A 14,971-nucleotide genomic window follows, 5' to 3' on the forward strand; every position below is an offset into this window, starting at 1 on the left:
GGTGAGCATGATGCCAGAGACATGAATATCTTCCCGAATACTGTCTCTAGAGTACCTTTGGGACAACCCGTTCAGCCAAACAGGCATCAATGAGGGACACTGGTAGATGGAATGGTGTGTATAAAACAGAGTGAATGCACTAAAAATAATGACTAAGAGTATAGTAAATATATTAACCAATGACATAACTGTATCACTATGGAGTCTTTTATAATATGCATAATTATGCTATCTTTTTACTTGACATTACATTTACTACAAACCTTTGAGGGAAGAGGCTTTTCTAATTGGATGACATTCTAGTACGATTTTGAGTACATATTATAAAAATATCCCTTTCAAGACACACCCCAAATACTTAGCATCATTTCCATACCGCTATTGGAAATACTGTAGTAGTCAGCCAACAGTAGCAAAAATAACCAAGACCAGGCCGTCAGATAAGAAACATTTAGTCACTAAGTAGTCTTCCTTATGAAGTTGAATGTGGGAGCTGAGCTCAGGGAGCCTAAGGCTTGCCCCACCCCACCCCACCCCCCCACCCCCTCCACCCCAACACCCCCGAGCAGCTATGACTGGGAGGCTCTGTTCATCATACTCCATCAGTTGGTGGCATGGGTCCTAGAGTGTCCCTGCTTTCTTCTCCTTCATTCTCACACAGCAACAAAGCCACATTTTGCTTGGAGTCCTGAGGTCTATATAGGAAGCATCTTGTGAGTACAGATCGCTGGCTGTACTGACATCCACTGAGTATTACTGCTCCAAGGGTAGCTGGTAACCATATGATCTTTGGTCTTGGAACCTAGCAGCCCCTTGTTTAAAATACATCAAGTGCCTGTAATTTGAGCTGAGTTTAATTTCCTATTTGTTCCACTTTTAAAAGAATTGGAGTACTATCTACAAGTATTTGTATTTACAGATTATTTTATTTTGAGACAGGGTTTCACCATGCCCTCTCTGGTCTGGAACTCACTATAAAGACTGCTGACCTCCAGCCCACAGAGCTGGGGTTAAAGGTGTATGTCACCGTGCCTGGCTTGTTTTTTTTTTTTTTCCCCTTGTGTTTTGCTTGTCTTGTTTTGTTTTGTTTTAAATTTCACTCATTTAGTTTGTGTGAATGGGTATTTTGTCTGTATGTGTGTCTCTGCACCACATGCATGCCTAGAGGCCATGGAGGTCAGAAGAGGGGCATCATTTCCATCATTTCCCTGAAACTAATGTGAGCATTGGGAATCAAACCCAGGTGCTGAGCCATCTCTCCCGCCTCAAGTTTCCCTCTCTTCAGGGAAAACTTACCTTTTTGTTTGTTTGTTAAATAGTGATTATTTTCTGGCATCTGCTTTCCTTAGGTATGTTTTTCTCCTCTTGAATGAGATTGTGTAGTCCTCTAGGGGAAAGAAGGTTCCATTGTGGAAAACCTTCAGTTAGCAGGAAGATCTTAAAAGATACATACATTCATGTATCTTAAGCGATTTATATCTACATGGGAGGTCTGTGTCAAAGAAGTAAAATGTATGTTACAAGGAAAGTAATACTGAAGCAAAAGGCAGTTTTCTTTTTCTGCTCTTGCCCAAATTAAGTGGTATGGTTACAATGTACATTCAACACACTGTTAGAGCTTGAGTGTTCTATAAGAAGCTCTTAAACTTGCAGTAATGTGCTTTATGCTTTTCAGATGTTTTCAGCAATGTCCATATGCTATGTCATACAACCCTCATATTGACTGAAAAGTAGATAGGACATTGATTAATTCCCTAAAGATAAAAAGTAAAGTCATAGCTTTTTTACTTTGGACAAATTATTATATTAAGCTACCAGGTCCTCGATTACCTGCTATTTACAATGGCACTTTATCACCTTAAATTTGGAAGAACTGGATGAATGGCACCCAGTAATACTGTGCTAAGTTGCAGACAACCATATTGTTAACATCAACTTAGTAGGGAGGGAACTGGTTGAGCCCAACATTCATGAATGCCAGGCAGGCACTCTACCACGGAGCCACATCCCAGCCTGTCAGAAATTGATAATGACATTTGTCCTCTGTCTTTCTGTCATATGGCTAGTGGCTACCGTAGTGGTGAGTGGCTTGGTGACGACTTCCTTGTTCATGTTAGCTTTTTTCAAGAAATAATACTAACCATGTGGCTTTAATTCTGTTGGTAAAGAATGTTGTTGGTACCTGTGTTTTTCCCTTTCGTAGAGGATCTTCAAATGCTTCCTTAAAGGAGGAAGACTGTAAGGAGACTCCGCTCTTCCACTCCAGCGACCACTATCCCTTATCGGATGGAGATTGGTCCCCGTTAGAAAAGTGAGCATCTTTGGATTTTCTGTTTTCCCAAGGGAAGGGGATGGTGCATATTAGTAGCTTTTCTGTAGTTTTGATAGTAACACCTGTTTTCATTTGTGTAGTAGTAGAATAAACATCAGGTGAAATTTAACATGAATGTGAACTGTTTCCAACAACCATTTTGTTCCTGAATTTAATCTTATTCTGAAGGTGTTTGCCAGTAAGTCTGAGTGATCAACATAGAATTTACTTTACCTACTGCTCAATTCTAGTTCTTTGGTGTCAATTAAATAATACAGTGAAAGAATGTGTGGTCATACTGCTTATCTTCTATGATCAAACCTTCAGATTTATATGATCTTTTAAATGTATGTATTTTATGTGTAAAGATGTTTTGTGTGCATACATGTCTATGCACCGTATGCATGCCTGGTGCCTACAGAAGGCAGAGGAGGAAGTTGGATTCCCTGGGATGTTAGAGTTACAGGTGGTGAGAATTAGCAGTTCCTGGGAATTGAATCCAGGTCCTCCAGTCCTTTACCCCTGAACCATTTCTACAGTCCATATTGACTGATTATAAATCCTACCTTCCTATATGTTTTCTGTCATGCAAAATTGACTGTATCATTGGTTTCCTGCTAGAAGCAAACAGATAAATCATACTGTGAAGTGTCTACGGGAGACCTTGAAGGAAAGTCCTTAATAATCACAGCTGGTGTCTTTATTCCATCAAAGAGCTGGAGTGCAGGGGATAACTGGCGTCCCCTCAGTGGGCTGCTTGTACTTGTTCTTGTCTGTTGCAGCACTTATTCCCAGGCATTGTGTCCCAAGAGTGATTCCGAGCTGGAGGTGAAGCCAGCCGAGAGCCTGCTCAGATCTGAGTCTCACATGGAGTGGACTTGGGGCGGGTTCCCAGAGTCTACCAAGGTACTGGGGCTTTACTGGGAAGACTAGGGTATGTCTGGTAGAGTCTTTCTTTCTATTAAATGAAGGAAGGAATTTCTTATTGAGCTCAGAGTATAATGATGGCCTTGCCCTGTTGTGGCTAAAAAAGTAAATAAAAACATTTCTCATAACATTTCCACTGTACGTTTACTTACAACTGAATACAATCTTTTGTGTTACTACCTACCAAATAATGTTGATTACAAATTAATAAAGAAAAAATTTAAAGATACTTAAACTAGAGTTTCCATACAGAAATTTTAAATAAATCATTCAGGTTAGGGTAGGATATAGCCCAGTTGGTGCTCTGGACATTAGGTCGCGTCCCCAGCATGGGTGGGAGGATGTTGCTAGAACTTTCTGGTCGCTCACAGTAAAAGAGTAATGTACTTACTGACAGATGCACCCTCTGAATTCAGCTGTGTAGAAACAGACTCACTGTTTGTGAATGAGTGCTTTAAGTTGCTGTAAGCAGCACTGGAATATGCGTGGTTTCCACGTGTGCTGCATGCTGTTCCCCTCAAGATGAGCATTTTCTGCCTCAGATTCTGAAAATTGTGTATACCGTTTTCTCCCGTGTTTGACTTTTCCTGGTAACATTTACGAATGTACCTTGTATAAACATCATGACATTGACCAAATTACAGTTATTTTATCAGTTGTAGCCTGTTTCACACAAAATACAGTTAATGAATGTGTTACAGTATAAATAAAACTAACACGGCAGGTTAAGAAATAGATCATAAATTCATCTGAAGTAAATTTGTAAACAATTCACCTTTCCAGGTCAGCAAGAGAGAAAGATATGACTATCATCCGAGGACAGCTACAATTACACCATCAGAAAACACTCATTTTAGGGTAATTCCCAGTGAGGACAGCCTTGTAAGAGAAGTTGAGAAGGATGCTGCTGTTGAAGATACTGTCTGTACCATTGTGAAGCCCAAACCCAGAGCCCTTTGTAAGCAACTGAGTGATGCAGCTTCTGCTCAGCTTCCTGGACTGCCTCTTGAGGCTCCTCAGATTTCATCTATGTTAGATGCAGACCATATTCCCAGCCCATCCTCAGCAGAAGCTCCCTCAGAACCCAAACCAGCTGCTAAAGTAGACTCACCAACAAAGAAGAAAGGTAATTTGTGTTTGACATCACACAGCATCAGTGTAGATGGTATATTATTTCAGTGTTTTACATACTATGTGTGATAGCTACCTCTGTACTTGTGATCTCCAGGTAGAACCTGTCCTAAACTTCATTGTGGCTTCTCTTACTCTCTTAATTCTACCCAGACAAGACATTAAGCATCCTTACTATTGGTTTCTGAGTCAGTACTCAGTAGGCCTTTAGAGAAGTATTTAGTGAGTCTTCGTATGGGAGATGCTTTGTTTTGATCTGAGACTCTGTAGAGAGTCACAGAGGTAGGAGCTCAAAATGGTTCCTACCATTTCTTAGTTTTATTGTCTCCACCCCCCCAACCTCCATTATGAAAGTTTTATACATACTGTGGTACATCACTTAATGACAGGGCTATTGTGTATTTAGTATTATGTGAACATCATGTTGTTTTTATATGGTGTAAATCAATCAACCTGGTCTCTTGGTGCAATCAGGAGATGCAGCAAACATGAAATTGTGATGCTGTCAGTATAGAGTGACACACTATTTTAGATTTCAGTAGGTAGATGGGAGTGTGCACTAAAATAATGGTGAATACATAAATTAGTCACTTTCTGTCATTATCAGTTATTATGTCCTGTATGTAATTGGATATGCTATACTAATACAGGACTAGCATGCCATAGGCGTGTGTACTCCACCATTACTAGCATGTTACCCTAAGATGCTTCTGGGTGATAGAAATTTCCAGGTGCTTTATGGTATCTTTGGACCACCATTATATGTGCATCCACTAAAGTGACCTTATGTGGTGTAGTGCACTGCTGTGTCTCCTCACCATTTCTTAACTCACAAACAGCAAGTTCTAGGCTTTATGGACATTTCACCCTTACAGACCCCAGGACTTGTCACTTAAGTATATTCTCTGTAGAACTACAGTACTGTTGGCAGATACCCAGAGAAAGGAAGAACAGTATAACCAAGGGAAGGCAAGGGAGTAACCCTGCTGGGGATTGCTCCTGGGCCTTGCTTTAGGCCGATAGTGGCACATCCTGCTTAGAGAAATTCACGTTATTGCAGAGTTGTAAATAGAGAACAGAGTCTTACCTCTGGTGTGTTTTTCTTTTAAAAAACAGGTGTTCACAAGAGAAGTCAGCACCAGGGACCTGATGACATTTACCTTGATGACTTAAAGGCTCTTGAGCCTGAAGTAGCAGCGCTCTATTTCCCTAAAAGGTAGAGTGTGTGTGCGTGTGTGTGTGTGTGTGTGTGTGTGTGTGTGTGTGTGTGTGTGTGTGTGTGTGTGTGTGTGTGCAGGGCGTGCGCGTGCGCATGCATTGAGGTATGCCCAGCTTGGGGGAAACTCCAGTGTTTTCATCTGAGCGCGAGGAACAGAGTGATGGCCTTCTAGCTAAATCTGCTTATTGCTTCAGGTTTGGGGAAGCTCATTGTGTGGTTTTGATTGTAGTGACTGGAAAGTAATATGTTGTTTATGAAACATTTGGTACAGTAGGGACAGTGACTCATGTAAGAGATGAGAGAGGGGGCTGCTGGTGCTCTAGTGCACACTGTACAGGGCAGAGGACAGCTGAGTGCTCTCTCTTTCCATCACAAAGGTTCCAGGGACAAGGTGAGGTTGTCAAGCTCTCACAGCAAGCACGTCTACCTGCTTACCCATCTTGCAGCTTTAGTTTAGTGCTCTTTGTAGTCATCACTAACAAACTGAATATGCTTGAGGAAGTTCTTTGACATTTGTTTTGTGTGTTTTAAAATAGCACATTTTAATTTACAAACATTTTACAAAGAATTTCTTCTCTCCTTTGAAGAGTGTGAAGCCACCTCTGAACTTTCGTCTTACGCCATCCCAGGGGACCCTACCATGTCACAGCACCGTTATCTCCGTCCCTCATCTTTTAAAGTAATTTGACCATGTACCTCCCTCGTCCCTGTCCTCCCAGGTTCATTTTAACCTAAGAGGGATTAGTACTTCATACAGTTTATTTTCTTCTCAGAAAATGTGGCTTCAATCTACTGTGTCGTATACACAGTTGCATTCTTTTATATGAGTTATAGGAAAACATACTTAATTTTTACTTAGAATGGAAAAATGAGACTGGCATAAATATGATTTTTTTTAAACAGATAATTTTGAGAGGTTCTTAAAGTTCATTCCTAAGTCTATACACTAGATTATCTTAAAATACCCACATATTTTATTTGAAGTGATGGGTTTTTAAAGATAAAGAAAAATTGAAGTTGCTCCAGTTTAAGGGCAGGAAAAATTAAAATGTAATATCTCAGATTTATGACTTTCTCTCATATTTCCCAGTCCTTTTTACTTTTATATTAGATTAAAAAAAAAAAAAAAAAAAACCAAAAACCTTATTTGGGAAATAGGGACGGAGGCCAGGCATGCTGGCACGCACTTTTAATCCTAGCGCTCAGAAAACAGAAGCAGGTGGATCTCCGTGAGTAGAGGCCAGCCTGTTCTACATAATGAGTTTCAGGACAGCCAGATGGAGCTGCATAGCAGAAAAACCCAGTCTCAAAAAAGAAAAAAAGTACAATAGTCACTAATACAATGGAATCTTGCCACATTTGGTTTTGGTCTTACTGATAAAGGTTACTGTCTGTTTATTAGCCACACTTAGCATAAGGACTGAAAACTGGGACATGTCATTGACTATTTTATTACATGTAAGTGTGTTCTGTCATGCTTGTCACTCTGTATTACTAAATAGATAATATTTTATTCAGCTAATGTTCACACGTGTCCCATCATCCCTGTGGGTTGCAGCATGCTGAGTCAGATGGCACTCCTTGTGTTGACATGCCCTTACTGGTTGAATGACACCAGCTGCTGTAACTGATAAAGCTTGATGTCTTACTGTTGGGATCGCGTCCCAGCACTAGTGTTGGTGGGAGGCCCACACTTAGGCATTCTTTTATCTCAGGGTCCACACAGGGACAGTCAGGGACAGGACAGGGAGCCTTAGTGTGGAGTGTGTGGAGCTGTCTCCCACAACCACAGCTTAGTCAGTGGCTCACAGGGACTCCAGTGCAGGGGTTACAGAAAACACTGCCTGCCGTCTTCTGCTTTTATCCATGTGTGGATGTTGCCTGTCTGCCCCTCGCTGCATGAGCTTGCTTCATTGCTGTATCTCAGTGGACTTGGCTGTTCAACCATTTTTAATGAGGAGACAGTCTCTCTGTTGGATTCATCTTAGTTTGAAGATGGGCATTGCTGTGAAGAGAAAATTTTCCCCAAACATAAAGCTACATCCTACTAAGGACATGTCTACATACCTATACTCTGCTGCTGCCTACTGCTCATGGCTTAGGTTGTTTGTAGAAGTTCATGTTAATTTTACCAGATGTTATGTTTTGTTTTGCTTCAATAGAACTTAAAACCCTGGGTTCTTGGTCACTTAGTGGCCCAGTGCCTGCCTTGCTACACATGAGGGTCCAAAGTTCAATCCTCAGTACTGAAAAGGAGGGAGAGCTAACTTAAGTTATAAGTAGTTTACATTTCTGACTAAGAAATCTAATGTGCCATTTCCTTATTTCACATGTATGTTCTTTTCCAAAAGGTCCAGTGTGCTCATCTTCAAGCTTTTTGTGCCTTATCTCAAAAAATAACAATAGCAAGGCCCATAGCTCACTGCTGTAAAGACAGTCTACAATTGTCTCGATGGTCTAGCCTCCTCAGTACTTTTTTCTTAAGTATTTTTGCTTTTTAAATTAAATTAGTTTTAGGTAGCAGTAAGATGAATTAAGAAAAAGCCTTGGGTTTTGTTTTAAGAACACAACCTTGGACTTAGTAATTTTCTGCAGACTGTGTATATTACTATGCTCTTTTCTTGGAACGCAGCGATCAAAGGGCTTCCAAATGTCAGCTTTCTCATCATGGCAATTTAAGTAAGTGCTCCTAGCGCTGGCTCTCCTCTAATTTCAGTCCGGAAGGCTCCAGTTGAATGGCTGGCACCATTGAGTGGCTTTGTGAAGTGTTCACTGCATTCATAGTCAATTCCTTAGTACTCAGATTCTTACCAGGTGATCACTTACGAGGTGATTTTTAAACACTACTTTAAAAATCTCTGGAGCAGGGTCGCTGGACAGATGGTTTGGTGAGTAAGAGCACTCAACCGTGAGACGCAGAAGAACCCAGTTGAGACCCCCAGGACCCACACACAAAGGTGCCTGCAACTCCAGCCTTGGATGGCAAGTTGCAGTTCAGGGAGCTGCCCTGTTTTACAGCACATGCATCTGAGTGACAGAGGACACATGGCTGACTCATGCTCTGCCTTGTCATGTGTGTTTGTTACCCCACACTTATATCCACACATCATGCCCGCATACACCCCATCTGTCCCTCATAGGGTTCTAGATGACCATGTCTAAGCCGAAGCTAGAGTAAATCGTCAGTTCTGCTTCCTCCCTCTGCAACAGCGACACAGATCCTGGCTCCCGACCCTGGCCTGAGTCCGACACATTCTCTGGCTCTCAGTCCCCACAGTCTGTGGGAAGTGCAGCTGCCGACAGCGGCACCGAGTGCCTCTCAGACTCTGCCATGGACCTGCCTGATGTCACACTGTCCCTCTGCGGGGGCCTCAGCGAGACTGCAGACATTTCTAAAGGTATGCGGGACAGCCGTGCCGGCCTCCACCTTAGAAGGGCAGCCTGGTCATCACTTGATTCACATCTGTCTTGTGCCCAGCCCTCTGTCCAATAAATACTGGCAAGAGGGGAAGAAATTCATGAAATCTGAGTTTAAACGTTGTGAGGTGTCTGCATTCTTGACTGGCCTTGTGTGAGTGTGGGTGCCTTTCCATAAGGCCTTGTCCTTAGAGTTTCACAGTGTCTTTGTGTGGGGTAGTTTTGTGAGGACCTCTGTCTACCTGGAAGGCTCTAATTTCAGATTCAGAAGTTGGTAACTCACAGGCTGCGCTATCTGCAGAGCAGCAGGGTGGGATCATGCTGCATTGATCTTGCCTGTAAAACTGCTGAAATATCTGTGGGTTGCCCGGCTGCCTTTCTGACAACAGCAGGACTCTGAGGGAGGGCTGTGAAGCTGTGGACAGTGGCTGTCCACTGAGAGACAGTCTGTCTCAGACTTGAGAGGTGTCTGCCTTTGCTCCCCATCTCCGGTGTTGAGAATTAAATGCAGGGCGTTAGGCGTGCTAGGCAAACAGTCTAACACTAGCTACTTCTGATCCCCTTGTATTGTAGTTTAAGTAACACTGAGCCAAGTTGCCTGGATTGACCTTATGTAGTCCAGGCAGATGTGGTCCTGTCTCTGGAAACTTTACATTCACTTTAAATTAAAACTTTTTCTCAGTTTGGCCACTGGCCTGTAATGGCCTTTCCTAAGAGGCAGGATTCCTTTCCATGCCTAACAGCATCACATCAGCACCATCTCTTGTCTCCTTTCCCCTTCAGAGAACCAAAGATGTGGAAAGGGGACTGGGAAGAGAGCCCTGGAGCCCTCAAACGGCAGCAGGGGTGTGAAGGGCGCTAGAAGGTGGAGGCTTTTCCTTTATTTTGGTTTGGGGTTCAGGTTGTTTGTTCGAGTCCTAAAAATATGAAAGTGTCTTTTGAGAAGTATGGAAAACGTAGTTTCTTCTAAAAGCCTTTTTAAGCCCACCCATGAGTTCTTGGGTGCAGAGCACTGTAAGTGTCTCCCACAGGGATCTGTGCTCTCTCACCAAGCTGATGGTCGCTTACCTTGCAGAAAAGTTCATGGAGCATATCATCACTTACCATGAGTTTGCAGAAAACCCCGGCCTTATCGACAACCCGAACCTTGTAATACGGATATATAACCGGTAAATACCGTTGCTTTCATCATTGCTAAGTACTCTGCAGTTTTTAACTGTCATCGCTTGCCTTGCTGTGAAATTTGTCATCACATAAATGACCCAGCATACAGTGACTTGCAAGTGAAACTGAAGCTTCAACTTATTTTTTCCCCGAGTCACTGCAGTGCTGTTACTGTTTTAGGGTTTTAGTGCTGCTCAGCTCACAGAAGTTTGGGTTAAAGCAAATTGTCAAAATTTAGTTGCTCATTTCTTTATTGGAAAGAATAAACAATTTAATAGATTACTCTTCCATTTTTTCCCCTCTAGTCCCCTGACCCTGTCTCTGCCTCAGCCCTTAACCCCCTCTCTGTGCAATGGGTTTGACCAATTTTTGTTTCTTGTAGTTACTACAACTGGGCTTTGGCTGCTCCCATGATCCTTAGCTTGCAAGTCTTCCAGAAGAGTTTGCCTAAGGTGGGTGATCTGCATTTGAAGCCTCCCTCAGAGTATCTGTAACATACAGCAGGCCAAAAGTTTATGTTCTGTACTACTACTGTATTCATCCACTAAATCCTAGGCAATTGCCTGGCCTGCCGTGTTTCCTCGTTTTTGTTAAGTATTTACTCCAGTTTCAGAGATGGGTATGAAGAGTACTCAGTGGTAGAGCACTTTCCCGAGTGTGTGAAGGCCTGAGTTCAGTTCCCAGTAACACAAAAGAAATGGGTAGTGTGGGCACCAGAAAGGGGGCATAAGTGTGGCCGGGACACCTACTTCGCAGAACTTTCTGCCCACCTACAAGTTATCCCTTGCCTGGTCAGTCTCTGTCATAAAAGCTGCAGTGTCCAAAGATAGGAGGTGAAAGTTGTGTGTCTGCTTGTAGAACCCCGAAGTCCACTGGGCCTCACACCACAAAACTGTCCTGGAGCCTTGTCATTTCTAAAGGAATGCATTGCCTTGTGGGCTACTGAAAGCACTAGCTGGGTTTGAGTGTGTAGCGCATCACTCATTCTGTAATAAGCACTGTCCCATAGGAGAGTGGTAGTGAGGAGTCGGTGAATTACAACCGTTAGATTTCCTGTATTGACCCACGCTGACTGTTTGCAGGCCACGGTCGAGTCCTGGGTTAAAGACAAGATGCCAAAGAAATCTGGTCGCTGGTGGTTTTGGCGTAAGAGAGAAAGCATGACCAAACAGGTAATGACTGTGGTTTGTTTTTAAACAACTTTTCCTGCCACTCAAAAAGATAGGGTATGGACACTGATTGGCATTGACAGTAGCCAGCAGTCCTGAGGAGTCAGCTGCATGCAGGTGCTACGCTGGTGCTTTCTACGGTTTGAACTGCCGTTTTTGTTTTTTTTTTTAGGAAGCTTTGTGTTTGTAGACAGAATTGGTTGAAGCCTTGTGAGTAGTGAGGGTGGAGTCGGGGCTAAACTCTTTTAACTTCCTATATCACCTCTCAGGTATGAACGAAAGGTTGCAGTCCTGCACAGATCCCCATGCAAGCGTGCAGAGTATCCCTTTCAGCACAGTAGCAGTAGAGACTGTTCCAGATAGTGGAGGGTGGCCCTGCCCTAACCATGCTCATGTCTGTATCAGTGTGGTCTCTGGCTGCTTCTTTCCTTCTGCGGGTGACAGACAGGAGAAGGCACCAGTAGTCACTTCAGTTGTGTCTACCAGAGACCTGACCATTGGGCCAAGTACATTTTGCAGGCAGTATATGATTTCTGTCCTTCAGCTTCAGTAGAGAAAGTCCCTCAAGGTTCCAGTCCCTGGTTGAGGTTTTTGTTTCCTCACAAGGACTACAACCAAAGTCTGGAGAAAACATCGTACACTGACATTATCCTTATCTTCTTTCTTTCCAGCTGCCAGAGACCAAAGAGGGAAAATCTGAGGTCCCACCAACAAATGACCTGCCTTCCAGTGCTGAGGAGCCAACCAGTGCCAGGTGGGTACCGACCTTTCTCCCAGCTCACAGCACTTGGGCAGTCCTGCTTGGCTGTTACATCAAAGTTGATCTTGGCAATTCTGCTGAGTTTTCTGCCTGAAATATCTTTTCATTAGAGCAACATGACACTAGGTGGCCTTGTCAGTGCCACTAGGTGGATAGGAGCCACCTTTCCTAATTCACCTGACTTGAATACACGTCACTGCTGCTATCTGCTGTGCCCGTCACAGTGCCGGGCTACTGGGAAAGGCAGAGCTTTGGGAAGGGATCCTGGATGTATCCGGTACTGTTGTGCTGGTGTTGTTGGAGGTTCTTTCCCACCTTGTCCCGTAACTGTCTAACCCCAAGTAAACATGCAGAGACATATATTAATTATAAAACTGTTGGCTGATGGCTAGACTTCCTGTTCGCTAACTCTGTCTTAATTATTAACCTATTTCTGTTAATCTATGTTCTTCCACATGGTCTTGGCTTGTGGGAGAATGCCAAGACCTGTTAATTCCTTTGGCGACTCCTTTCGGCACTTCTCCACCTGTCTTTCCCAGAATTCTCCCCTGGCCTGCCTATCTTCCCTGCCTCTATCGGCCAAACAGGATTTTATTCATCAACCAATAAGAGAAACATATACACAGAAGGACGTCCCCCACCATGCTGCTATCCCTACTCCTGCTTTTCAGGTGGCAAAAGGGACTAAAAACGCTTTTGGAGGGTGGGTTGTGGGGACACTGTCCCCTCCTTGGGCATTTGAGTTGGCATGCCCTGTGGAGAGTTGAGCATGTTGTATGTGTTTACATTCCCAATCCCTCTTGTATGGCAGTCCTAGTCTAGGAATTTATCTTCTCAATCTTATCTCCTCTTAGAAAAGAAGTATAAAATGAATTTTTTAACTTTAGAAATATTTCCTGCTATGTCCATGAATGCTTATTTTGCCAGTGATGTTTTAAAGGATTCAGAAGTAACTTCATGCCACTTAGAAGAGGGAGGCAGATGGTGGCCTTTTAAATTTGTGATGCCAATAGTTACGGCATACGAACATGGGTATGTGGTGGGATAAATGGTGGGGGAAAAGGTTCTTGCTGTCCTAGAAAAGGGTTGAGGGTTATTTGTTTTTGAAACCAGATCCTCCTGTATAGTTAAGGCTGGAACAGATCCCCCTGCCTCTGTCTACTGGAGATTGGGATTATGAACGTGTGACACTTGTTTATTTTCTTGTCCTAAATTATAAAAGTTCTCACCTATCAAATGCCTTGCCTCTTTTGTGACTAGTTTGGTGTTGGATAGGCCTGCAGAGAATGATACTTCTAGTGATGAGGGGTCACAGGAGTTGGAAGAAACGATCAGAGTTGATGCCATCTCCATGGAGACATCGAGTCATTGTAGCACAGCTTCATATAAGAAGTCTCTGCGACTCTCCTCAGACCAGATAGTAAGTATTTTGCAGTAGAGTTGTGCTTGTAGAGAAATGCTTCTCTAGGGGAACAGTGTCCCAAACCTCGGTGAGCAACTAGGGTCACTCAAGGAGCCTGAGACCTGGTCCCCCACATAGAACTCCTACATCAGTTTCTGGAAACGAACCAAGGAGTGAGTGTTTGTAGCAGGTGTCTTTGGTTAATCTCACTCCTCACTCAGCCCAGGACGACATGACGCCTCTTGGGATTCATAACAGCAGAGCAATGGCATTTTAAATGCAGTTTCCTGTGTCTCTCTTTGACACGGTTTTACTGTGAAATGGCTTTACATGAGGCTGTGGCCTGACAGTGATGAGTGAGCTTAGGTGGGGTGGTTTTGTTTTGTGTAGGGTGTCAGGGAATCCTTGGAATTGGAAAACAGTACTCCAGCAGTACTGCTTCCTCAACCATTACCTGCCTGAGTTGGGACCAGGCCACATGCTAACACCGAAGGAACCACAAGCCCTGAGTTTTGTTGTAAAGCTCTAAACTCTGTTCCAAAGTCTGTATTTTCAGCTTTCATTAATGTTATGCTTTTTATGAAAGGCAAAACTGAAGCTCCATGATGGCCCCAATGACGTTGTATTCAGTATTACAACCCAGTATCAGGGTACCTGTCGTTGTGCGGGTACCATTTACCTGTGGAACTGGAATGACAAGGTCATCATTTCTGACATTGATGGGACAATAACCAAGTAAGTTTGAGCATACTCTGGTAGCAGAAAGGATATGGGTTGGGAAAGCAGTCGGTCCTCAGCAATAATGAGTGTGTCTTTTAAACCATGTGCCCAAAGATGTCCTGAAAACAGCCCAAATGAAGTCATTTTTATGGGTGAGGAGGAGGTGTGTGGAACCATACAAATGAATTCTCAGACGTAACTTGGAAAGATTGACTATTTGGTTACCAAATTCTAATGTCCAACGAAGATAAACTGTTAAGATTGTGGGGATGAGGAGAGAAGGAGGATGTGCTGGTAGATTATCTTTGAAAATAAATACTGTGTTTTCCTCTAACTCCCTTTTTGGGAGCACCTAAGGTATATTATTGCAGAGTGGCTGCCTTTAGCTGCACAGAGTCAGGATGAAACCAGCTTGGGGGAATGCCCCCAGCTTGTATCTCCCCACCCCCCATTGCTTATTGGAAGCCTGTATGGAAGATGCTCAGTTGTATGTGTTGGTTCCTCTTTCTACCCTCTTACCAGGTCTGATGCTTTGGGACAGATTCTCCCACAGCTGGGTAAAGACTGGACTCATCAGGGCATCGCAAAGCTCTACCATTCTATCAATGAGTAAGTACTCGTTCCCATGCTTCCTTTTCCCAGTTTGGCTTTGACCAAGAATTAGAGAAAAATGGGGTAAACCTGTGTACATTGTGTGTTTGTGGCCTAAATATTATTTTAGTTTTGTTTTCAAAACCCTTGTGTGCTTGGT

At 43.2% G+C, this 14,971-nt stretch overlaps 1 protein-coding gene across 2 annotated transcripts in view; it reads left to right on the top strand.

Annotated features, from left to right (window-relative positions):
• Lpin2 (lipin 2) overlaps positions 1-14,971 on the top strand; it is a 59,211-nt gene that overhangs the window by 38,378 nt on the left and 5,862 nt on the right. For both annotated transcript variants that reach the window (XM_051190921.1, XM_051190920.1), the window contains exons 5-16: positions 2,204-2,311; positions 3,094-3,217; positions 4,022-4,364; positions 5,486-5,585; positions 8,799-8,986; positions 10,081-10,174; positions 10,552-10,621; positions 11,252-11,341; positions 12,010-12,092; positions 13,359-13,518; positions 14,087-14,235; positions 14,743-14,829. In XM_051190921.1, coding sequence (XP_051046878.1) covers positions 2,204-2,311; positions 3,094-3,217; positions 4,022-4,364; positions 5,486-5,585; positions 8,799-8,986; positions 10,081-10,174; positions 10,552-10,621; positions 11,252-11,341; positions 12,010-12,092; positions 13,359-13,518; positions 14,087-14,235; positions 14,743-14,829 — 1,596 coding nt within the window. The remainder of the gene's footprint in view (positions 1-2,203; positions 2,312-3,093; positions 3,218-4,021; positions 4,365-5,485; positions 5,586-8,798; positions 8,987-10,080; positions 10,175-10,551; positions 10,622-11,251; positions 11,342-12,009; positions 12,093-13,358; positions 13,519-14,086; positions 14,236-14,742; positions 14,830-14,971) is intronic.

The sequence above is a fragment of the Phodopus roborovskii genome, unplaced genomic scaffold (genome assembly GCF_943737965.1).
Source record: "Phodopus roborovskii unplaced genomic scaffold, PHOROB, whole genome shotgun sequence".
NCBI lineage: Eukaryota > Metazoa > Chordata > Mammalia > Rodentia > Cricetidae > Phodopus > Phodopus roborovskii.